Source organism: Rhinopithecus roxellana, chromosome 18, assembly GCF_007565055.1.
Source record: "Rhinopithecus roxellana isolate Shanxi Qingling chromosome 18, ASM756505v1, whole genome shotgun sequence".
NCBI lineage: Eukaryota > Metazoa > Chordata > Mammalia > Primates > Cercopithecidae > Rhinopithecus > Rhinopithecus roxellana.
Window position 1 is genome coordinate 1,843,080 of NC_044566.1, and position 25,299 is coordinate 1,868,378.

Below are 25,299 nucleotides of genomic sequence, written 5' to 3' on the forward strand. Positions count from 1 at the left end.
AAAGGACACTGGTCGCACCATACTCCAGTATGGAGTAGGTCATTGGATTAGGACGCTGGTCACACCCTACTCCAGTATGACCTTATTGTAACTTGAGTACTGTAGTTTCACCCTAAACTAAGGTTTCGCTTTCTGTGGTTTCAGTTACTCGACCTCAACTGTGGTTCAAAAATATTAAACAGAACATTCTAAAAGTAAACAGTTCATAAGTTTTCAATTGCATATTATTCTGAGTAATGTGATGAAATCTCCTGCCCTCCAACTCCATCCAGCCTGGGAAGTGAATCGCCCCTTTGTTCAGCATATCCACGATGTCTCCACTACCCACCTGTTAATCACGTAGAGGCTCTCTCAGTTATCAGATGGTGCCAGTTTCCTGGTGCTTGTGTTCAAGTAACTCTTATTTTACTTAATAATGGCCTCAGAGTACAGGAGTGGTGAGGCTGGAAATTTGCATAGGCCAAAGAGAAACTGAAAAGTGCTTCCTTTTCATGAAAAGGTGAATGTTCTCAACTTAATAAAGAAAGAAAACAAATTGTATGCTGAGGTTGCTAAGATCCATGGTAGGAAACAATCTCCTACCCCTGGAATTGTGAACAGCATATTGTTACAACTGTCCTATTGTATTGTTAGTTGCTGTGTTAATTTCTTGCTGTGCCTAATTTATAAATTAAATTTTATCAGAGATGTGTAAGTATAGAAAAACATGCATACAGAGTTTGGTACTATCCTCAGTTTCGGGGGTCCACTGGGATCTTAGAATGTATTAACTGAAGATAAGGGGTGACTACTGGATCTCTGCATTGATGCTATTCCCAAAGAAGGTTATATTCCAAGGTATTGGGGATGAAGACTTCAATATGTAGTTTTTGGGGTTTTTTAAGAATAAAATCCATCCTGTAACAAAGAGTAATGGAAATCCATTGTATGAATTTTTGCTTTAAAATGATTTTCAGTTTAAGAATGAAATCATCACTGCTCAAAAAAAATGGGCACCCTGAATACTTTAAGAAGCTATCAGTAAATGATACTTTTGTTATACATCAGTGATACCTTTAAATAATTCAATTTGCTGCCAAGACTCTTTATGAAAGAAAAATAAAAAACACATAAACTACTTCACATACATTTTAAAGAGAGCTGAGTCATTCAAGCCAGTCCCCTGTAAAAGCATTCAGAATTGTAAATGTTCACTAAAATAGTTAATCAAATTGGAATGATGCTACTCTATCTCAGACCAGGTCAAATAAGTGTTGATTACAGATTGAGTTTATACTTTATGGTAGACTGTTTTTCTTTAAATTATCAGCGTTTATGAAACAGTTTTTACCATTTTATTGGACAGGGAGTATCATCATCCTAATTTGAAGATTGATAGGTGCTGTTTCTTTCATTGTTACTATTAGTTATACTTTTATAATTTAATGTCAAATCTTTCATCAGAGATGTAACCACAAATCATAATATAAAAAATACCAGCCTCAGTTTTATGAAACACTAACTATAGATAAGTAAGGACTGTTTCTTGTTTGGGGGAAAATGTAATTTATAAATAACATTCTAGTCTGGCTTCTAGTCTAGTATTTTCCCTGATCTGATTATTTGTTTTAAAATATGATTATTTAGGTTCGCTGGTGTAAGTGCCACCCTCCTTCAGGATTGAGTGACTTATACAACATGTTACTATCACTGCACAGACAAGTTTATAAAAAGTTATTGTAGAAATAAAAGGAAAACTTTGCCAACAATGACTTAGTTTTAGCCATACAGCACCTTTTATTTGAGACTTAGAGTAATTTGCCGATACCATTGCCTGAGTCCCTGCCAATTTGTATTTTTCATCTGAGCATGCAAAGAGGTTTACATTGCGTGACATACAAATCAATTGATGATATTAATGGCATCTTCTTGTATGTTTTCCAAAAAGTTTTGGTCCTGAAAATATGTGTTTACAGATTATGTGTAACATAAGTATGCAATAAAGTATTTTGTAGGGCTATACAGTTTTTGTTCATTATGAAAAGTGGGGGAAATAGTTTCGTCTCCTTCAAGGAAGAAAAGTTCCTGTCTTTGTCCTTCCCATTGGCTTCCAGAAACTTCCAACACCCACTCTCATCCTGTTGCACCCATCTCCTTATGGGTACATGACCACTTAGGATCTGTTCCTGGAAAGGGAATGACAGTTCTTTCTCTTCTGCACAAGATCATTCCTTGTCTTTTAAGGGTACAAAACCATAAATTTTCATTCACTTTTGAGTGTGTGCAGTTTTTAATATAGTACACAAAACTGTCTCACTGAACATGCACAGATAAAGTAAAATAATATACTGTCTTCATTCTTATCAAATAATCACTTTATTGTTTTGGATCTTCAAAAATATGTGATAGCGACATTTTTAGTGAGCTCTTTCTTATTCTAATTTACTCTCAAGTCACCTGTTTCCTGGGAGCAACAAATCAGGTTGTAAAACCATCTTCATGCAAGGTAGCTGGGCACATGGAAAAGGGCCTTCTAGATCAAATTTCAGGTTGGCCATTGGGTTGTAAACTCAGGTGAATAGGTGAATGTCACTGATTCTTTTTACCCGGATATAAAATTAGGGGACCAGACTCCATGGTCTCCTGTGTTCTTTTCAGCTGCTTTTTATTTAATTGGAAATAAAGCACTTTTGAAGTTGACTGTTTCTAGTATCATGATGGAGTTATTAATGGTTTAATCAGGCTGCCTCTGCAAAGGAGCCAGTGCTAATAAAGGGGTGCCAAGAACACTGGCCTCAGTGCATCTTCATAAATCTTATTTGGCTGAGGGGCCTTGTGAAAAGAGCATATGATCAGCCATGTCCCAAATCTCACTTAGCAGCTAGATTTTCAAAACAGAGTTATTCTCATTATCAAGGTAAATCTTAGCTGTTGACCAGATAAGTTCTCAAACAAGAAAATGATCTCCTCTTCTGGAATATTCATTATTGAAGAGAATTCTGTTCACCAAAAACAGGGTGAAGGACTTTTAGAAGAGCTTACTTGTAAAGGACTGGAAGACATTGAGAGTCCATAAGGCCATGCTTTTAACTGCACCCAGAATATGCAGAGGGCCAAATTCATCACCATCGGCAATGCATTCAGCGAGCTCAAAAGGCAGATGTTTGCTTGATTCTAAGCTCTGAGTTCCCTCTGTAGTCCTTACGAGCCACAAGGTCTGGGGTTGAGTCCTGGCTCGTTTACTTTGTGCCCACGGGCCTTGGGCAGCTCACTGGATCTTCCATACCTCATTTTCTTCTTCTGTCCAAAGGGGATAACTATCACCCCAAACTCCTAGAGTTTCCATGAATATTCAATATGTTAACATTGCTCTTTAAATCACTCACTGTTTCTTTTTCTTTCACTTTTATTTCAAATCTTAGATTATCCCTTTCCCAGAAGTAAGTGGGAGGAACTCAAAAGGGAGGGAGGTCCAGAGTCCCCCTGAGGAATGTCAAGAATACTTGGATTTTGATGTTTGTGCCCTGAAAATATCCAAGTGTATTTAAGTTGAAATTGAAATTTACTAATGATAGAAAATATCTTCCAGTAAATGTAGCCAGGCTATGTGTTCTATTTAAGAAATTTAAACCTTAAAGTTACTGGAAATGAAATGGAAAATATATTAAGGCCTTTGCTTTGTGTTTCTTCCAAATCCTGTTGTTAAATAAAGTAGAGGCGTAATAACAGATGAATAACCATCTTTGTTACCATCATCAATTAGTTTTAGAATTACATACTTAGCAGGACATTCTTTTAAAAGTTTCGAAGTACTTTAGTTGATCTTATGCGAAGAGCAGCATCCTTTATTGCAAACACCCTGGGCTTAGGAGACAAGACAGTTGGGCTTCAATGTGAAAAGTCCTGCAACAGAATTTTAAATGAGGCAATGTTAGAAGGACACTAGAATAGTGTATGGTACACAGTAGGTGCTTTAAGTGGTAGCACCTTCCGCTTGGAGTCAGAGGAATCTTGGAACCTTCACGTCTTTTCTTCTTCATATTACAGATAGGAAAAATGAAGTCCAGAGGGATGCGAGGATTGGCAGTGTCAGACTCCAGAGTAGGATCCGTCCATTTGACTCCTGTGGGAAGCACTTTCACTTAGGTTACACCACCAGAGTGATGACCACCCTGACCATGAATAATGAGATGGAAAGAAATGCATAGGTGTGAAAGGGAAAATATTTGGCTATCCTAATTAATTGATAATATGTTTTTGGTGGTTGCTAATTGAAGGCATGACAATACTTTCTGGGAACAGGCCCTAAGTGGTCATGTACCCATAACTAGATGGCTGCGACAGGGTGAGATTGGGTGTTGGAAGTTTCTGGAAGTCAATGGGAAGAACAAAGGCAGGAATTTTTCTTTCTTGAAAGAAAGGGAAGTTTATTTCCCCCACTTTTTTTCATAATGAACAAAAGCTGTATAGCCCTATGAAATAGTTTATTGCATTTTGTGTTACATATAATCTGCAAACATGTATTTTTTCAGCACCAGAACTTTTTGGAATACATATATGAATATGTGGGCACTTGTAGAGAATTACAAGAATGTTTCTAGTCAAAAGTATTTCAGACATAAAAGAGCTTTTAAAACATAGAAGTCTTGATAAGTCAAGAACTGTTAATAGAATGTTTCTATGTATGAACACTTACATGAATGTGTCCTGAAACCTGTTTAACTTAGAAGCCCATCATACTCCTTCCATTTTTACCATTTCATTTCAGACACAACAAAAAGTCTGCATTTCTCCATTTGAAGGAATATTAGAGTTTCATGGCAATTTGAATTTTGGCCTGTCTTGTGTTTGCTTCCATCTAAAAGCTCACTCAAGATGTATACATATTTTGAAACCCTGCTGATCAGAATTCTGCTAATCCACAGCAATTTTATTCACTGCTGGAGATGAGCTAACCAGGTTGATTAATAATTACACTGTTTTTGAATTTAGATGAAAGATATCAAAGTGACTCCGTGATGTGGAATTTGATTAGTTTTGAATACTGCTTCAAGCAGAGCTTGCATATTGGCTGGGATAGCTGGGGGTTAGCCAACCATTTCTCCAAGAATGGTAGCAAGATGACTGTTTGATTCTCCCTTCTCATCTGGTATTTCATGCCTAAAGGTTAGGAACAAAAGGAAGATAATTTTATTTAAAATGTCTTTAGGTTTTTAAAGAATATCCTCTTGAGTAGTAAATTAATTCAAGATGAATATTATTAATATTAAATAGAAAATGTTTCCAGCGAAGAATTTAAGGAGGAAAAAAAGAAAAAAAGTGTTTAAAACTTAACTTGAAATTACTATCTAATTGATTCTCATGGAGACCTGTGCACACACATTCGAGCACACGTGTTCATCCACTGAGGTTTATTGCTAATTCAGGACTTGATACCAGCCCCATTCTAATTTTACCATCACCTTGGGGCTTTTCTGTCACCAGTGAAAGGGATATTTTGAAAGACCTTTCCTTTATGCACTCCTGGCGACTTTTCCCAAACTTGTCTCTTTAGACAACTTATCTTACTAAGGGATATTAAATTTGAAATTTCAAAAACTCTGATAATCATTCTGATTAGCTAAATTGACCACTTACTAAATGCATTGAAAGGCACTGTAAATAGTGGTTCTAGTTGTTAGAACAGATTTGCTGCACACAATTAAATTGGGAGACACCACATTTTTGCTTTTAGTGGCTGGACTTTAGAATAATGCTTAGCAAATTCATTACATGAGATTTTTTAAAAGTTCAAATGTATGATATAATTATAACCATTTGCCTTTCTAAGAACTGCCATTCTTTAACACCCCTCACCCAAATAATATCGACATTGGATTCTTACTTCAAAGAGGAAAATTGTAATAATTCACATTTGCATTTAAAATTGAAATACAGGTCTGGCGTGGTGGCTCACCCCTGTAATCCCGGCACTTTGGGAGGCTGAGGTGGGCAGATCATTTGAGGTCAGGAGTTCAAGACTAGCCTGGCCAATATGGCAAAACTCCATCTCTACTAAAAATACAAAAATTAGCCGGTGTGGTGACACACACCTGTGGTCCCACCTACTCAGGAGGCTGAGGCAGGAGAATCACTTGAACCAGAGAGGCAGAGGTTACAGTGAGCCACTGCACTCCAGACTGGGCAACAGAGTGAGACTATGAATCAAAAAGTAAATAAATAAATAAATAAATAAAAATTAAATTAAATTAAAATACATAACCTGATTATTCATAATGATAAAAATAAACCTATATTAATTTTTTAATGCTCCAGAAACAATGAAATTTGCAGCATGCCAAACATACAGTCATAATTTTAACCAATGCTAGCTTCTGAATTGCCGATCTTCATATGTAAAGCAAAACTGAGGCTGTGATTACCATATTGCATCTTTTTGGCCTTGTTAATCAACTACTATTAAATAAATTTCAACACCTTATATTTATGAATTGGGTTATATTTTATTTTATTTTTGTAATGGTTTGAAAACAGAGGACTAAATAAACATTAGATAGTAGTCCTATTACTGCGTGTGGTCAGAATAAAAGGAGAAGATGACCGCACATTGTTCACACTGGACCTGTGTTACTTTATAGACACCTCATCTACCTCATCCTCAAATACATTCTGTATATTAAACTGTATCTGTGTGAATTCAAATTGCATTCTCCTTTGCTGCAGTGGATTTCTTCTGGTGTTTCTGGCAGTGAGGGACCATGGTCTATCTCCCTGGGCCTTCATAACGTGGCCACGTATAATTCTGATTTCGTTGCGGGGAATGCTTGTCAGTGCCTTTAGTGGAGCACTTTTTGAGCAGTGTATGTTAATATCCACCCTACCAACATGGCTGGGACTCTTGAACAGTGAGATATTAATGAGGAAAATTCCAAAGCTTATTTCAAAGCCTTTGTTACAGGCAAGAGCAAATCTTGTTCCAGATTATATTTGTGCACCAAGTTCTTTGTTGGATATGGGACGAGGAAGGATGTCCCCTTAAACCACGTCTTTTCAGCATCATATTGAAAGTCCTAGCTAATGCAAAATGACAATAAAATAAAATGTAAATAGATGGGAAAGGGAAAAATCAACAGTCCTTGTATCTGTTGTAATTAATTAATATGTGTTAATTTATGGAAATGAAATGAATACTCTGCCATTTAACAGAATTACTTTTCTTTTCCCAACCAGCCAGAATTTATACATATTTGCTAGAGAAATCCAGACTTGTTTCACAACCTCTTGGCCAGAGCAATTTTCTCATTTTCTACTTGTTGATGGATGGGTTATCTGCTGAAGAAAAATATGGACTTCATCTTAATAATTTATGTGCACACCGGTGAGTAACTAAGTATTTTGTATCTAAAAGCTATGCCTTCAAATTGTGATTGTAATTTGGTAGTCTTAAATTATCTTCTTTCTTTTCAGAGACAAAACGGTGAGTAAAAGATAACTGTTGGATACTGTTAGGTTGAAACCATCCACATAACAAGGTTCCAACTGTTTGTTGAATGTTTGGGTGAAGTTGTATGTGTGTGAACAGACTTATATTTATATTTTACTAGTTTTCTGATCAGAAAAAAACTTGGGCATATATAAACTCCTGTACTCCTTTTAAGTATTTTGGCTATCACATTAGTTCTGTATTCCTAATTCATGGCCCTGTTTTGAGATAATGGGCAATATTATCTGAGTAAGTATGATTATTCATTGGTGGATGAAGGTTTATCATGGATTGAGATGCATAGCACACATAACCTGAGGGGCGATTTCTTTTGCTGGAGGCAGAAAACACTTGTGTTAAAATTAGGATGCCTTGGTCATACGAGAACGATGGGAGTGACGGGCCATATCGACAGTGAGTGAAAAATGTTTTCTCAATGTTTGCACTTCTGCTAGCTGGCTGGTTTAGTGCGTCTCCGCCACAGGGATTGGTCCAGATTTGTATTAGGATGAGAACAAGTAACAATATGGGGAATGAACCCTGTTCAGAAGAGAAGTTGGTGGGAGAAGAGCGCAAGAGAGAATTGGATTCTGATCCAAACTCAATTCAGTGGCAGGGGATGTGGGAACTAGACTCTGAGGGACATGTGGATTGACTTCAGATACCTGCTGATACCTGATTTATGGCTTATTGGGTGTTTATTATTAGATCTAGAGGAATGGTGTGAGTTTGCACAATTTTAGGAGAACTTTTGTGAGAAAAATAAAGGATGCTATGGGAGAAAACATAGACACACACACACACACACACACACACACACACACAGAAGGGTTTCTTCACTTACATGCATGTAGTCAAGACAGTGGTTAAGGCCAAGTGATTATTGAGATAACAAATGGCAGGGGGCTTCCCCAACAAGCCCCCCTCTTAAGTACACATATAGGCTGCTTTAAGCCTGCAAAAAAATATATATCTCTAGTTCTCTCTGCTCTGCTGTGCTATTTCTCCATCTGAAGCCATTATATTCTGGTTGGGGAGACATTAATAAACAGGTTGGTAATAGTCGAGGTGACATGATGAAAAATAAATCAGGGTTGGGGAACAGAAGAGCAGGTGGGTATCCTGCTTTTAGATACATTAATCAAGAGCCTCCTACCAGGTGGTACCTGTGGTAGAGACAGCAGAGAAGGCCATTTACAGATCTGAAGTGGTGTCCAAGGGAGATGGAAGAGTACAAGGGGCCTGAGGAAACATACTCAATGTTTGAGGGACAACATGAAGGCCAGGAGCTGAGATTAGAGTTGTATGGGAAAGAGGGAGGATAATAGAGACAACATGAACAGAACAGCCATGGTCAGAAATTTAGATTTCCTTTAGAGTTGTCTGGAAGTGATTGGGGGTTCTGAGTATGCAAGGGGATTGGTTTTCACTTTGAAGGTGACTTGCATCTGTGGAGATGTCCCTGTGGTATTCCCAGCTGGAAGTAGAGAGCTAAATTCCTGGTATGGTAGTGGGGAGGTGATGATGGCACTGATGGTAGTGGTGGTGCAGGTGATGAGAAATGGGGAAACGTGGGTGACACTCTGAAGGTAGGAAGGTTGGGATTGATGGATGCACTGAGCGAGGGATATAAGGTAAAGAGATCAAGAATGATTCCTGTGACTGTGGCCTGAGCAACACATGGTGTCATTGTGCCGTTTACATCGTGACAAGGCTCGGAGGGAACCAGGGTGCTGGGGAGGAGAAGAGTGGCCAGAGAACCAGTCCTGCTGGTTTTGAGACAGCAAGGTGGAGATGCAGGAGTGTCAGGAGGGCACTGGAGAGAGGAGGGACTTTGCAGTGTGATGGAGCCAGTGTGAGACTGAACACCTAGAACTGCTTGGAGAAATTATAAGACAACCTCTGTCCCGCCACTGCTGTGAGGGCTTGAGTGATGGTGCAGGTGCGCTCAGGGGAAGAGGCTGAATTGGCCTAATTTACTGTCACATTACTAACTACTCTCATTAAATTTCAGTGAAGACGTCCAAGGCTATGGATATGGTTTGTCATGTTGCGTAGGTGGAAAGTAGTTAAGTCAAAATTGTGTTTTATTTACAAAGAAAAACTATTTTAGGGTTTTCTGTTCCCAAAAATGCAATAGAAATTTGGAAGAAAGTGCTAATATTAAAGTATGGTAACCCAGGCAAAAGTGATAGAAATATAAAAATTCCAAGCTTCCAGAACATTGGAAATATTTTAAGTCAAATCCCTTCATATTGTAAAGGAGGAAATCAAAGCCAGAGACATGAAGAAGCTATACTCAAGTGAATCCCTTTTATGCAACAGCAGTATGGACAAAACCCATCCCCTGAGATTAACTTTGTGTTTTTCTACCTTGAACATCGCTAATGGAACATGCTGACCTTGGGGGGAAGCGACTCACTGGATTCTAGGGATTGCAGGTTGAGAGATAGCCTGTGAGGAAGAGAAGAGTTTTGGGTTTCTCTGCTCCTAATCCTTCTAACGAGCAAAAACTCAAAGCCTCAAGCAGATCCGTAGCTTAGAGTGCATCTGTGTCTGTGTGTGTATCTGTGTGTGTGCATGTGTGTGCACGTGGGTATGTGCTTGGCACTGTAGACATATGGCCACTGATGATGAAAAGGAATAATCTAATCTATAATTTAAATAAACAATTTAACTTCTTGATCTGTGGTTTGGATGAGTCATTTGAAGTGTGTGAGTGTGTGGGAGAAAACAAGGATTTCTGTGTTGAGCTTCAATTCTGACATTCATTTCTCTTTGCAAAAAAGAGTTTGGAGTCACTTAGGCTATTTAGAAAGTCAAACAGTCAGGGGTGACTTTATGAGGAGTTCCAACAGGAAAGAACTTAGGAAGATCATGAATAATTCAATTCTCTTGAACAAAGCAGTTACTTTATTAAAATGTATCATAAATATCTAATGGGTGCAAAACAACGTTTTCCATGAAAATATTCACCACCCACCACCATCCAGATCCATGAAGACATCAGTTGGAGCATTTGTACAATGACAATTTCACAGGAAAACTTTAACGGTAAAGCAAGCTGTTTTTCAAGTTATAATACAGTATGTATCGCAGTATTTTTGTGGTTTATATTATGTGGGTCTTCTCACATTTATAATGTTGGTGAATCTTCTCACTTTTACAATGTTGGTTAGGTTTGAGGAGTTCATATTTGTTTAATGTTTAAATTTAGGTTAGTATCGAATCTTTGTTTAGTAATTATGAGTATTAAGTTCCTTAGTTTTGGAAACCATTTGGCTTGCTCACAATTAGAAATAGAAACCTGAATTTGCGAGCTTTCTAACCTTTCACAAACTGATAATCCTTCTGAATCCCTTCCTTAAAATTGGTACTCATAGGTAAATGATATTGCTATTCATAAAATGCTTAATATCATATGTTAAAGCAAACGAAATATGGCTGGAGGAGGACTCCATGCTTCTATATCTGAGTCCTTGGGGACGAACTATAACCTAGCTTAATAGGCAGACAAGATTGAAAACCCAACTTAGGCGTATGTGCCTGTAGCAATAGCTAAGTCTTGGCCAATCCCAGAGGCCACACTTCAACCACTGATAGACTGCTGAGTGTTCAGTTGTTCAAATAAAGTGAACACCAACCTGTAACCAATCCAGCTGATTCTATACCTCCCTGCCGATCTCTCTACGGCACTTCCCTTGTTTTGTCTATAAATTTGTTCTGACCACGAGGTGTCCCTGGAGTCTCTATGAATCTGCTGTGATTCTGGGGGCTGCCTGATTCTACATATATGTAGTATATCTACTATTATTAAGTAGATAATTATATCTACTATTGTTAATAGTATATCTACTCTTGTTAATCTGTGTATTATATACACTATATTATATGTAGTATATCTACTATTATTAAGGATGGCATTATTATTGTCACATCTACTTGTCTGATTTTTTCAAAATAATATTGCTATTCCTATTATGTAGAGCACACCAGCTTACATGTGATCACATGAACACAGCATCTCTTTGCTGACTCACTCATTCCACAGTGCAGCTTTTAGTGGAATTTGGATGAAGTACACTAAGTCCTAAAGCAAACACTACAGAAATTACAAGCAGCCTTCTTTCAAATTCATTCTTTCTCTTCTTTGTTCAGAACGACTCACTGGATACATGAATCAAAATAAAATATACATGCATATGTAACTGTGAGCTAAAGGCATATTCAGTACTTATCATCTTAGATGATTAGACCTCCAGAGAGAAGAAAACATTGCTGTAATTTCTTTCTTTTTTTTTTTTTTTTTTTTTTTTGGAGTCTTGCTCTGTCGCCCAGGCTGGCGTGCAGTAGTGCTCTCTTGACTCACTGCAACCTCTGCCTCCCCGGCTTAAGCGATTCTCCTGTCTCAGCCTACTGAATAGCTCGGATTACAGGCACATGCCACAACATCTGGCTAATTTTTGTATTTTTAGTAGAGATGGGGTTTCACCAGGTTGGCCAGGCTGGTCTCGAACTCCTGACCTCAAGTGATCCACCCGCCTCAGCCTCCCAAAGGGCTGGGATCACAGGCATGAACCACTGTGCCTGGCCTGTAATTCGCTTTTATCATTAAAGCTACAAAAGTGCTCTTTAGCTTTGACTCTGTTTTTAGAACTAAAAATGTTGAAAGTATCACATGAAAATTTATGGAGGTTTATTTCAGCATTAAAATGAATGTAAAACTACTTTCTTGTTTGTAACATAGGAATGATATCTAGAAACAGCAGATAGGACGTGTGCCTAACTTTAGAATATAAGTGATACAGATATAGACATCACCTCCTAAGGCTTAGCTGCATGAAAACAGTATTTATAACACTTTGCATAAGCATCTTCCTCCACAGATTATTAAAACAACAAGAAGAAAAGTCTGTAGGTTTCTATATTTTGAGCTGTGGCAGTAAGACTGCATGGATCTGGAATTCCACAAGATGGCGAGCTCTCCATAAAGTCAGACGAGAAAAACAAAACAAAACAAAAATCCAAACCAAGAAATTAAAATAAAAATAGAAAAATGAAGAAACACAAACACAAATGCTTGTCACCAAAAGTTTCTTTTTCACTTATGTTTCTTCCTATATTGACTGCTTCCTATATATGTTTCTTCCCTATATTGACTATTAACCCCCTCACCTCCAGCTGTTTGTTTTACAAGGACTATTTCAAGTTTTCTTACCCTTTGTATATCATACAAACATTACATTTGGGGAACGAATGTAATTTCTGCTTTGGGGAATTGAGATTTAATGCAAGCCAGCAATAGTCATTCATTGTTTATCTTCTGCATACTTTCAACAGCTTAGATGGGTTTAGTCCCAGAAAAGCTAAATCCTAAAGTTCCTAAATCCAAAAAGTTATTCCAAATCTCCTTTTGTATTGATGAATGGTGGAAATGATTGTGGTGCTGCAGGATAACATTTGTCAGTAAAGGTCAGATTTTGAGTGCTAAGTTGAAAGCAAGCAGTGTTTGATTCAGAGCGTGTGACCTGTTTCTAACCCGTGTGGCCATGAAAGGAAAAGCTGAGTCACCGCGAGCTTGAACTTGTGATCCTGCTGGGAGCTGTACCTGTCACGGGGAAGTCACGGCAAGCAGCTCCCGTGAAGGTTTGGTTTCTGCTAAGGGGTTATTATGAACAGTGAACCTAATCTGAGAGTATCACATAATGTTTAAAAAGAGGTAAAGGAAAACTTAAGTACTATGTGGAGGTGAGTCTTCATAATTTTGTGATATAATAAGCTATTTACTTAGTAAGTAGCTTGAAGGTGCTCCCAAGACAAAAGGTCAAGACAGGAGGCGCTTTCATCAGATTCTCGCAGACTCCATTATTAATAACCTAAGTGACAGTCACAGTCATGATCAGCGCAGTTCATGGGGTACTTCCCACATGCCAGGCGCTCTCTGAAGTTTTTGTCTCTGTTCACTCACTGAATCTTCATCCACAGCTAAGCAGAGGGTGCAAGGCTGTGTCTGTATTGTATAGTGAGATGTCACCCAGCAGCCAAGATCTGAATCCAGGCCCTGCTGACTTTATCCCTAAATTGTCTCCACAACAATGCTGCCCACAAGATGGCAATCACTGTCTTTATTTCCTTGTGTCACTGAGACTATAAAAACAAACTACGCTAGGTCTTTATTTTAATCTAGAAGATCATAAACGTTTTAGAACTAACAGAACTTTTGTTACCCTGGGTGGACAGTGTAGCCATTATATGAGTGGTTAGACTACCTATGTAAGTTAGCAAGGACATTTCACCATGAAATGAGAACGAGAGGAATTGGGTCAGTGGCTTCCATCCTACCTTCTGTTCTTTATGTTACATAAAATAAATCAGAAGCCAAATATATCACTTGTTCAAGGATGTTTAGCTGGAACATTTGGTAAATGACAGGGGTGGATTTCAAACTAAGGTATGCTTGCTTTCAAGTTTCTGTTCATCAGAACTTTTTGATTGGTAGTGTTAGATTCCCAGCTCTAACACATTTAAAGAAAAAAGAAAAAGAAAAAGGTGGAGTGTTGAAATGATGGCATAGCTGAAGAGAGCAGAGGTTATGTTTACCACAGGGACGCAAGATGCAGTAACTCAAATGTGGCTTCTCTCTCTCTGACACACTCATGCACATGGCACACGCACGCATGCGTGCACAGACCCAAATATCAGTTTTACTTTGTATGTGTTTTCTGACACAGAAGAGAATGTGACTACGTGCTGCCCCAGGCTCCCCTAACTTAGGAGCAACTTGTCTCTCTGTCAAGAGGCCATCTTGGTGGCTCAGCCCAGGTCTTAGGCCCATCCTGGGCTCCTAAGTTAAGGACAGAAGGAAGAAGTACATTTGGCTCCTACGTAGGGATGGGAGCTATTTAACAGAAGGAAGGGGAAGGGAGAGCTGAGCATTAATCAACAAGGAGCAATATGAGGCCCTGTGTTTTCCCCTGCATGGCGCTCTAGCTACCTGAAAGACTCCCAGCCCAGCAGGTGAAGGTCAGAGTGCAATTATCAGTAAGTCTGGGTACCAGTCATTCAGCACCCTGCACTGGTAACTCTGGCCGAACTTATCACCTTGGTTTCCAGCTACTCATATAGGACCATCTATTGCATGAAGGTCTATTGCATGAAGCCTATAGATGAATATTGCAATGCATTTCCACATGACTTTTATTTGTATAGATTTTTTCAAAAAATATTGTATGAAGTTAAGACAACAGTATGATTGGCCTAATCCACAATGTCATTAAATAGCTAGCATAAGAGAATTTTGGCCAGAGGCTCTATGTTTGTTGTCTGAATATACCTCAAAAATTCAGACTTCTACATTACTTTTAAATGGTTAGATGTATTATATGATGACACATTGTTTTGGCTGCTGTTGTTGGTTTTGTTGTCATCCTTGTGATACTTCTGAAGCTAATCACAGCTGTCATTGAGCACTTCTCATAGATTTCCTCTTTGTCTGCTCATGATAACTGTGGAAGATTATAATTGATTTCCCCATGTTGCAGATGAAGGGACTGAGAGCTATGGTTGCTTGGTTAACTAACCAGCATGGGGCAGAGTTGATGTTTGAACTTCAATCTGTTCGATTCTCAATTATTTGTATGAATAGTTTTCAAATGATTCCATATAGTAAAGGAATTTGCATCACAGATAAACTTAACTGCCTCTACTTCAGCAAGAGAACTATTTGCTAAAATCAGCATCTTAACCCTTCTCCTTTCTTTTTCATATTTTTGACGATAGCAGCATCATTATGATTTTTATTATGAAAATAGATCATCATTAAGCCAATTATAAATATATCAAATATACCTTCATTAAGAGGGTGTGTTCACATAATAAACACATAAATACATAAATGAAACATGCACACACAACTGCACATGCATATAAAATTCAGCAAGAAACTACCTTCACTAAAATTTTGAGTGTCAGACACTATACTCAGTAATTAATTCTCACTTAATTCTTCTAATAACTCTATGAGACTGTTACTAATATTGTCCCTGTTTGATGAATGAGGACACTGAATCCTAGAGGTTAAGTAGCAGCCTGCTCAAGGTCAGGCAAGGCAGGAGGCCGGAGGTGGTGCCCAGTGGCCCATCTCCCAGCAGAGAGGGAGGGCCTGTCTCCAGTAGTCCTGGCCACTGGCTGCTAATGCTGTTTGTCCTTGAGGAGGTGACGGCCAGCTGTGTTGTTTAGAAACGTACACTTGGCTGGGTGCTATGGCTCATGCCTGTAATCGCAGCACTTTGGGAGGCCGAGGCGGGCAGATCACCAGAGGTCCAGAGTTTGAGACCAACCTGGCCAACATGATGAAACCCCATCTCTACTAAAAATACAAAAATTAGCCAGACGTGGAGGCAGGCGCCTGTAGTCTCAGCTGCTGAGGAGGCTGAGGCAAGAGAATTGCGGGAACCTGGGAGGTGGGGGTTGCAGTGAGCCAAGATCATACCACTGCACTCCAGCCTGGGCGACAAGAGTGAGACTCAGTCTTGGGGAAAAAAAAAAAAAAAAAAAAATTACACTCAAACTTATACTCTCTGTTTTGACATGAAAACCTAAGACCAATGTCCAGATAGTCACGATTTGGGGAAGACAGCCGGAAATCGACTTTTTCTCCGGATACTCAGGCTGTTTTCAAAGTTTTGCTTCTGGCGCTTGTACTTCCTATTTGAACGAGGCTGTTTTCCCAGTCATGTGTGTAAAAAGAGGTGCCGCGAGCATTGTGGCTATCATGTCTTTTTCTCTCGAGGCAGGGCAGGTGCTGGCATGTTGCCATGCAGTCCCATGGCCCTGGCTTGGCCCTTCCTACCCCACCTTCCCTCGCTGCACAGCATCTTACCTTTGTGCCTCTTCAATCTTACCCTTTCATCTCAGGTCAGATTCACATATTTCAAATTTCAATTTAACTATAAAACCTCCTAACTCAAAAATCTTTAATAAATATTGCTTTTCTGTCACATCCAATAAAGTCTCCCCAATGATGCCAGGCGACAGAGATGCCTGGGCCATAGGGAATTTGGCATAAGCAATTGTAGTTAACTGGTTCTTTGACATCTTCTCCATTCCTTGTCTCAGCACTTCCTTTAGGGATGGAGTTGATCATCAGCGAGGTGACACCAGTTCTTTGCTGAGTAAAGATGTTTGCTTGGTGCTAGATGTGCAAGCAGTGTATTTACTTTCAGGGTATAAAAGAGAAAGTCCCTGTTGTGTCGGGAGAGAGTCAAACACTTCAGCCTCACTTCTGCAGTCAGGCAATTAAATGTCATAAGATGTTCTCAGGGTTGTTATGAGCAAATAAAATTATGAATTTAAACCATGTTGGTCTATGTCCTTGATTGCTTACTTATAATTTCAAATTACCAAAAGTTCTGAAAACCAGACATTCGCGTATGACTCATGTGCTCATAAAAACATGACCCAACCTGAACTTATTTCACAGCAAAATCTAAACTTGATTGATGTAACTGTATTTATAATTCTTACATATTTCTCTGACTGTGAGTATTCATATGGGGTTCCCCCCAAATTAAAATATTTGACTGGGGACACTGCTTCAAACCTACCAGGGATATAAACACTACATTCACTTTTTAAAATCTAGATTTCAGAACATGTTTGTCTTCATTAAGTTTAGAATAAGAGGCTGTAAGCTGTGTAATCTAGCTTGTTGAGGACTGAAAACTTGGAAGTCATTATGTTTCTCACCAAGTTAAGGACTTACCTTACTTTGAAGGACCACAGGCAAATGTTTGCTTAAAATGATCAATAAACCTGCTTCTGTGTCTGGACAAGGAGGCTGTGAATTTGCTTCCAAAATAGACCTCTGCCTCTAGCTCCACTCCTTTTTTCCTCAGTCTCTTTCTCTTTCTTTTCTTCCTCCCCTCCCCTCCCCTTCCTTCACTCCCTCCCTCCCTCCTTTCCTTCCTTCCTTCCCTCCCTCCCTCACTCCCTTCCCTCCCTCCCTCCCTCCCTCCCTTCCCTTCCCTTCCTTCCTTCCTTCCTTCCTTCCTTCCTTCCTCCTGACTCTCTCTCCCTCCTTCCTTCCTTCCTCTCTCTCTTTTCGTTTTTCTTTTTTTTCTTCTCTTTTTTATTCTTTCTTTATGTCTTCTCCCTTCCTTTTCCTCCCGCCCTCCCACACCCTTCCTTCCTTCGCTTTCTCTCTTTCTCTCTCTCCCTCTACTTCCTCCCCCCCCACCCCCCTCCCCCCTCTCCCTCCCTCCCCCCCCTCTCTCTCCTTTCTTTCTTTCTTTCTTTCTTTCTTTCTTTTCTTTTCTTTCTTCTTTCTTTCTTTCTTTCTTTCTTTCTTTCTTCTTTCTTTCTTTCTTCTTCTCTGTCATCTCTTTCTGTCTCTCTCTCTCTCTTTTTTTTTTTAATACGGAATTTCACTATTTTCACCCAGACTGGAGTGCAATGGTATGATCTCAACTCACTGCAACCTCCGCCTCCCAGGTTCAAGCGATTCTCCAGCCTCAGCCTCCCGAGTAGCCAGGATTACAGGTGCCTGCCAGCACACCCGGCTAATTGTTGTGTTTTTAGTAGAGACTGGGTTTCACCATGTTGGTCAGGCTGATCTCAAACTCCTTACCTCCAGTGATCTGCCCACCTTGGCCTCCCAAAGTGCTGGGATTACAGGCGTGAGCCACTGCACCCAGCCATCTGTCTCTGTCTCTTTAACATTGTTTATTCCTTATAAATAAAAGAAATTTATTTTTTGTATCTTAAATAATGAACCATTTGGAGATATGAAAGGGCATCAGGTTTTAGAGGACACTTGCTTGACTTTGCCAATGGTTGTGATGTTGCTGGTCACTGGAGGTGTGGCCCTCATAGACCAATGAAGGTTGTAGAGCGTGGCTCAAATGTCTGCTTGGAGACCCCACTGCCATTTGAGAGGGACACCTGCACAGTTCCACATGTGTGTGTGAACCTGTCTCCTTTCCAAAATCCGCCCATGTGACTGTAGCAAACAGCATCACACACTGGACTGCCTTACCAGTGTATTCACTGTTCAGCCAATGTAGTCAGTGTTTCTTTTTCTTTCGACCTCCCTGCCAGTCTCTTCCTACCTGGTAGGACATCCTGCCACTTGTACCAGGCAACCCCAAGCTGCCTTGTCCATTGGGCCTTCCCCTGGGTCTGGAGTGACCACCTCTTTCTGACAGACCTGCTGGGTGAGTTGGCCTGAGCTCCTAGGAACCTGGGTGGATCATGGTCCACATCCCAGTGCAAATTTACTCCGGCCTGGCCTTGTCCCTTGCTGACACGGTGACTGTTGGTGACCATTCTTACACATGACACATAAAATGCTCTCTTAGTGCGTTCCATATGCACTCCCCAGCTTTGAGGTTTCTTTTGTAGCGTGCAGGCCATATAGGATACATGTGGCACAGTTGAAGATAAAATGCTTTTCTTTGTCCTATGGATATAGGACATTGCAAAAATCAATTGATATACATCAATAGCTTTTAGCAAAATCATAGCTTTTAGGTGTGTAGGCCTATAAAATCGAATCTTCCATGACTGCTGCCATTTAGAGAGATGATATCCTCAATATAGGGTGACTAACTGTCTTTTGCAATTTACGAGTATTCATTGATACTATGCTTGAACTGCTAAAAGCAGCAGACTTCTTAGTTGAAGGCACAGAGTTTACTTAATTCAGGATCTACATCTCCCTGGCTGGGGATTTGGGAAAATCATGCAACCTCTTTGTGCTTCCCTTTGCTCATCTGTAGGCCAGAAGTAGCCTCAGAGTAAGGTTGTGAGTGACAGAATGAGTACAGGGGAAGAGTTGGCTAGTATCGTCACTATTAGTGTAGAAGGCTCCTTCCCATCGGAGTCATGTGAGAATAACTGGAATAATAATTGTTATGCAGAAGTTATGATTTGGAGTTAGAGGTTTAAAATAAGTGGGGTCTGGTCTTGCTCCTAGTGTACATCTCTGCCTCTGTGCAGCTCTGCCCAGAGCCGTGTCGACCCTCTGTTGTTGGACATCAACTGGCGTCTGGACTTGGATTCATCATGTGGCTGTGAGGAATTATGAATTTAAGTGATTTAAACCTAATGGTCTTTTGAGGAAAATCAACCCAGCATTTTGAAGTGAGGGTGGCTGAGAATGGACAAAAGGAGAGGAAAGAGGAGGAAAGAGGACCGCAGAGCCCTCGGAGGCCTGTTGGGTGGGGCAGCCAGAGCCTGGTTGCACGCCAGCCCCGGGCTCAGCTTCTGTGTGTCCCTCATGGCATAGGAACAGAGAGGGCCATGCTGTTGAGAGGTATCTTTAAAAAGGCAGCAATCGAACACTTCTGTAAAACTTCCTCTTTCACATCTTCACTGGCACAAAGAATTCCGTTCTTGTGGCTTAAAATATTTTGATTTTCTGTACCAGCTAGAGGAGGAAGAAAAGACTTCCTTTACGTCTAAAATCCAGTGCTTATTTAATCAGAGATGGCGAAGTCAATAAGATTTGGAATGCACGATTTGCTACTAGTCATCTGTCAAGCTCTTCAGATGGATTCTATTAGGTTCAAACCAGACATACGTCGTATGAGTTATGGGTGGTTTTGGAGTTGATGACATATTGTGGATATTTAGGTAGAATCCTATAATAAAAACAAAATGTGTGTTTATGTGTATACACAGGAATCTAAAATTACCTTCTATGCCATAGTAGGAATTAGCACTTTGAATCTAATGCTTCAAGTCATGTAATTAAAATGCCAATAACCAGCATTTGTTCAGCACTGAGTTTAGGAAGGAGACTATACCAAAACCTTGACATGTGTCATCTCCCTGTGTCCACTGGCCCAATGTAGAAGCAGGTTCCTCCCCTTGCTACTCATGAGAAGGCAAATACAAAGAGAGGTTACATGAACCTCCTGGTCACATGCTAGGAGCGTGAGAGCCACGGTTTTGTCTGGTCTTCTCTTAAACACTTAACAATTTGCCTTTTGGCCAGGCGCGGTGACTCACGCCTGTAATCCCAGCACTTTGGGAGGCTGAGGTGGGAGGATCACGAGGTCAGGAGATCGAGACCATCCTGGCTAACATGGTGAAACCCCGTCTCTACTAAAAAAAAAAAAAAAAAAATACAAAAAAATTAGCCGGGCATGGTGGCGGGTACCTGTAGTCCCAGCTACTGGGGAGGCTGAGGCAGAAGAATGGCATGAACCCAGGAGGCGGAGCTTGCAGTAAGCCGAGATCGTGCCACTGCACTCCAGCCTGGGCAACAGAGCGAGACTCCATCTCACACACACACACACACACACACACACACACACACACACACACACAAAATTGCCTTTCAAATCCTGATTTGTAAAAACAGGTGAAAGATTTTATAGTGGTATTTGCAATGATCCACAAAAGAACAGGAGTACCTAGTGTAAGGGCCAGTCACAGGGAAGGAGGGAAGAAGAGGTCTGAGCCCCTGAAGACATGGGGGCTGTGTGTGTATCCATCTTGTGCCCCAGTCCAAGGCGTCACTCTCACAAGATGCTAGATGACCTCAGAACATGGTTGGAAACAGATAGGAATGGGAAATTCGGACACGGGAGAGAAGGGAGCAGTTACAGGAACTTGTAATAAGCTGAAGGCAGTATAACTCAGTCACTGCTTTTGCTAGCAGTCACTGACACTAGGAGAGTTATTTCAGAGGAAGGGGACAGCTGAAGCCAGCACTGTTTGGAGCAGTGGCGGGCTCTGTCCAGGCAGACTGGTAAGGGCAGTGGGGTGTCCCACATGGTGGATGCTGCCTGGACAGTGAGGAAGGAGAAAGGAGAGGGAACCCCTGCTCAGGCTGGTGTGGCCGACCCGCTGGCCAGCACCTCGCCACCCACCTCGGTCTAGGGCCCTCGCCTTCCTGCTTTCACTGCCCTCGCCTTCCTGCTTTCACTGCCCTCGCCTTCCTGCTTTCACTGCCCTCGCCTTCCTGCTTTCACTGCCCTCGGCTTCCTGCTTTCACTGCCCTCGCCTTCCTGCTTTCACTGCCCTCGCCTTCCTGCTTTCACTGCCCCAGTGCGGCCAGGATGCTTCAGGTCAGGAGCCCTCAGCCTGCAGACCTCTCTTCGCCCTCTGCTTCTTAGTGTCTCCTTTTTCTTGCAGATTCAGGATTCTCAGAATTCAGGCTGAGCACTTTTGGCTTTTCTGTCTTTGGCTTGTCTGTGTGATTCTGCCACACCATGACTTAATAGTAAACCTTATCAACAAGCATGCATAGATTTTGTATTTTACATGAATTATTCTGAGACCAGCATTTTTTTCCCAGCCAGCATTTGCATGCTTTGATTTTGGAGCTGACATCTTGGCATTGTTATATAGGCCATTACATTTCATGTTGTTCACTTTTTCCATTTTGACATTGGTATCTTTGTACTATTGAACTCTTTGGGCCATGAAGCTTCCTCACAAAATCTTAGAGACAGAAAAGGGTTTCTGCCATCTTCCACCATTAGTTTAGGGCCATAAAGTCCAAAGATACATTAAAATATGCACAGTAATCTCTATGTTTGTATACATTAAAAATTCATTTGGGTAGGATACTTGGCCCCATCCATTTTGCCCGGCTGGACACAACAGAATATGTGCAAAGTGTCACGAGATATTGTAGCCATGGAAATAGTGATGTGATGTAGCCATGTGGATGTCGTTGTGTGACACCATTCTTCCTGTGACTCCAATCTAAACGAAGCTTCCAAGACAGCTCAGTGCTGAGCTCCTGCTTTTCTGAGTCATGGGAAAGTCATTAACTGTGCTTCCCACCTCCCGAATCGGCAGAGTACCTTCCCCTTTGCAAGTACAACCTGCTGAGCAATCATCCTTAATAAAGCACCCAAGAGAGCCACCCATAACCCCTGTTGTCGGAATGGTCGATGATGCTTGAACTTCAATAGGAAGAAATTCTCATTATTCAAGTCAGGTAATTGAATACATGATTCCTGAGTACGAATGGAATCGTTTAGATTCAGATTCAGTAGAACCATATTCCCAGACGTTCCCCACTTACTGATTTGTAAGTGCTGCATTTTTTTTTTCCATTACTTAGTCTGTGTATAGCTAGCTAGGGCACTTCCTTGTTATACAAAGGAAGACAGTGGGAGTTGCCTCTGCACACCCACGGGGGTCTTCCCAGCAACACAGCATGGCATGGCGACTCACTCCTGATGTCACATCTTCTGGTATCAGTGCAGGCTAGAGGGTTTTGTTCAGCTTACATCTGTTGGCCATACCCTGACATATTTAGTTTAACCTTTTCACGTTAATTCATGGCAGCAAATACATGATTTCTGAATTTCATTGCTCTGAATGTGTCGTCTCTTCTTAAATATATTTTGGTGTCTAAAACAAACTCATTTTCAACATAGGAAAGGGCTGTACTTGTCTTTCTGGGAATAGAAGGTGGGAGTTCATGGGCACATATGTTTTCCTGCAGCTGTGTTGTTCAGAATTAAGTACACATGGTCATTTTCTGGATTTAGCTGAGCATCATGCAGAGGCACCCAGGGCCGAGGGAAGTTGAAGGTGGGGTGACTTGGGTGTCATTGATTCTGAAAGGATGGCACTCTCTTGCTAGTCCCGGTGTCTCTCTCTGGGCATCCTTTAAGATGTTTAACTTATCTTTTAAAACAATGAAGTCATTGTGGTGTGTTTGCTTTCAGGAGTGACAATGGGGCCATTGGGGAGAGTGTCACAGAGATGAACTAGAGTTGAACTGAGCTCCGCCTCGCCTGTGCCTGTGTTGCTGAGCACATTGCAGGCTCTCTCTGAACCTCACCTTTTACTTCCTCATTGGTAGAGGTAGTATGGATGGTCTTAAATTATTGATGATGAGGCCAGAGAGAAGTACATATCATACGATTTATAAATGCAAGTAATTAAATAGTGGTATAATTTTTTTTACTGTGAATCTTTAATAGCTTCGGGTAGAACATTTTGACTTTCTCACCTAAGGAACCTAGTTCCCCCACCAAGTCTTCCCTGTCCCAGTAAATGGCATCTCCACTCACGCTAAAATCTGGAATGTTATTCTTGACTCTCCTCCTTCCTCTCACACCAGTCCACTGGCAAGTCCTTCTGACTCTGCCTCCTGAACATGTAACAAACCTGTCTACATCTCTCCATCTCTCTGCTGCAGTACAGGACTCCCCTGCCATCATCTCCCACCTGAAATTCTACATTCCTTCCTGTTGGACTCCCTGGCACTGACTGGGCTCCATGAAAAGTCACACCCCACTGAGTGGTTCGGAGTGTGCTTTCTAACGTAGAAGTTTGATCCTCTCACTGACCCCTTCCTGCCCCCATTAAAGGCTTCCAGTGTTTCCCTTGGACAATAGAAAAGAATTAATCCTCATCCCCTGGGCCCTTGGAGCCTCCCATCCAGTCTTGGCACTGTCATCAGGATGCCACTGCAGCCACCTTGTTCTGACCCCACAAAGACTCAGAGCCAATGCTCCATGGCTCATCCTCCAGACTTCCATTTGGAAACGTCCTTAATTTTCAGATTTCTACTCAGACATCCTGTGTTGACAGAGGCCTTCTCAGAATGAAATACACCAATGTGTTTCAACATGTGTACTGACCAGAGAAAGGGAGGTGTCTAGAATACCAGCCATCCAAGAGGCTGCAGAGGCAACCAACACCAAGGAGTCTGTTGCACAGAGTCGCAGTCTTCACTCTTTCTCTCTCTGATTGAAATAGTAGCTATTATCTATTGTATGTGAAGTACAATGCTCCTTTCTGAAGATGAAAAAATAAGAGATGGTCCCTGCTCTAAAGTTGCTCAAATTCAAATTGTTCAAAGTCTAAGTCATAGCATATAGGCCTTAAATTGCAATGTGAGAAATGTCTCCAACATATAACTGAAGAATCTCGGGTGCACTCAAGGAGGCATCGTGCTCAGGTGCAGGAGAAGTGAAAAGCAGGTGTCAGGAGCCAGCCAGAGAGAGACGAACACACAGGACTCTGCCGAGGGCTGCATGAAAAGGTCACCAGGAACAGGAGGGCATGAGTGGAACCTGTCATCTAGAGACCATCAGGCTAACATGAAAAAGGAGAAATAGGAGTGATGTTTTCTCAAGCAGTTTTTGGAGAGAAGTAGGAGCAGTGCCATTGGCGTTCACCAGGGGTGGTGGGCTAATTCAAGAAAGGCTCTTTCCTTACTGGAAGAATAAATCATCAACAGTGAAAACACTGATGAAGTTGATCCAATTCACAATCAATGCTCCTTTTGAATAGATGGTGTTAAACATCTTAAAAAAAATACCACAGAAATAATTTTCTTTTCAGATTGCACTTAGTTCTGTTTAGGCCACAGGCACTGTCAAGTGTTATAAATACTAAAATGAATTTCTAGAGTCCTGGTATGGGAAAGGGCCCTGGGACGGTGCAGATCTCAGAGTGAAGCATGACAACAAGGTACACGCGTGGCCCTCAGTCAAGAGCCATGTCTTGGATAGCATGACTCCCAAGTGAATGGAGGAGAAGGCATCTATCAACAGCTGAAGAGAGAGAGAGAGAGACTGTCCCAGATGAAGATATAGCACAGGAAAAAACACACTTAGGGCACTTAGGGAAAATGAGTGTGACAGCCCCAAATACCAGTGATTCTCCCAAGTGAGGTGGTAGTAAATAGTGCATTATAGTTGCATTTTTGGCATTTGGAATCTTTTCTCCTATTTGCCTTCCTCCACCCAACAGCAAGGATGATCTTTCTAAATGAGTGATTTTTCAGCATCCCTTGGTGAGTGTCACACCTCTGATGCCTTCCACTTCCTGATGCCTCTGGTATAATGGGCCTGGGG

At 41.0% G+C, this 25,299-nt stretch overlaps 1 protein-coding gene across 2 annotated transcripts in view; it reads left to right on the forward strand.

Annotated features, from left to right (window-relative positions):
• MYO16 (myosin XVI) overlaps positions 1-25,299 on the forward strand; it is a 609,548-nt gene that overhangs the window by 304,095 nt on the left and 280,154 nt on the right. For both annotated transcript variants that reach the window (XM_010384748.2, XM_010384747.2), the window contains exon 16: positions 7,210-7,357. In XM_010384748.2, the coding sequence (XP_010383050.1) occupies positions 7,210-7,357 (148 nt within the window). The remainder of the gene's footprint in view (positions 1-7,209; positions 7,358-25,299) is intronic.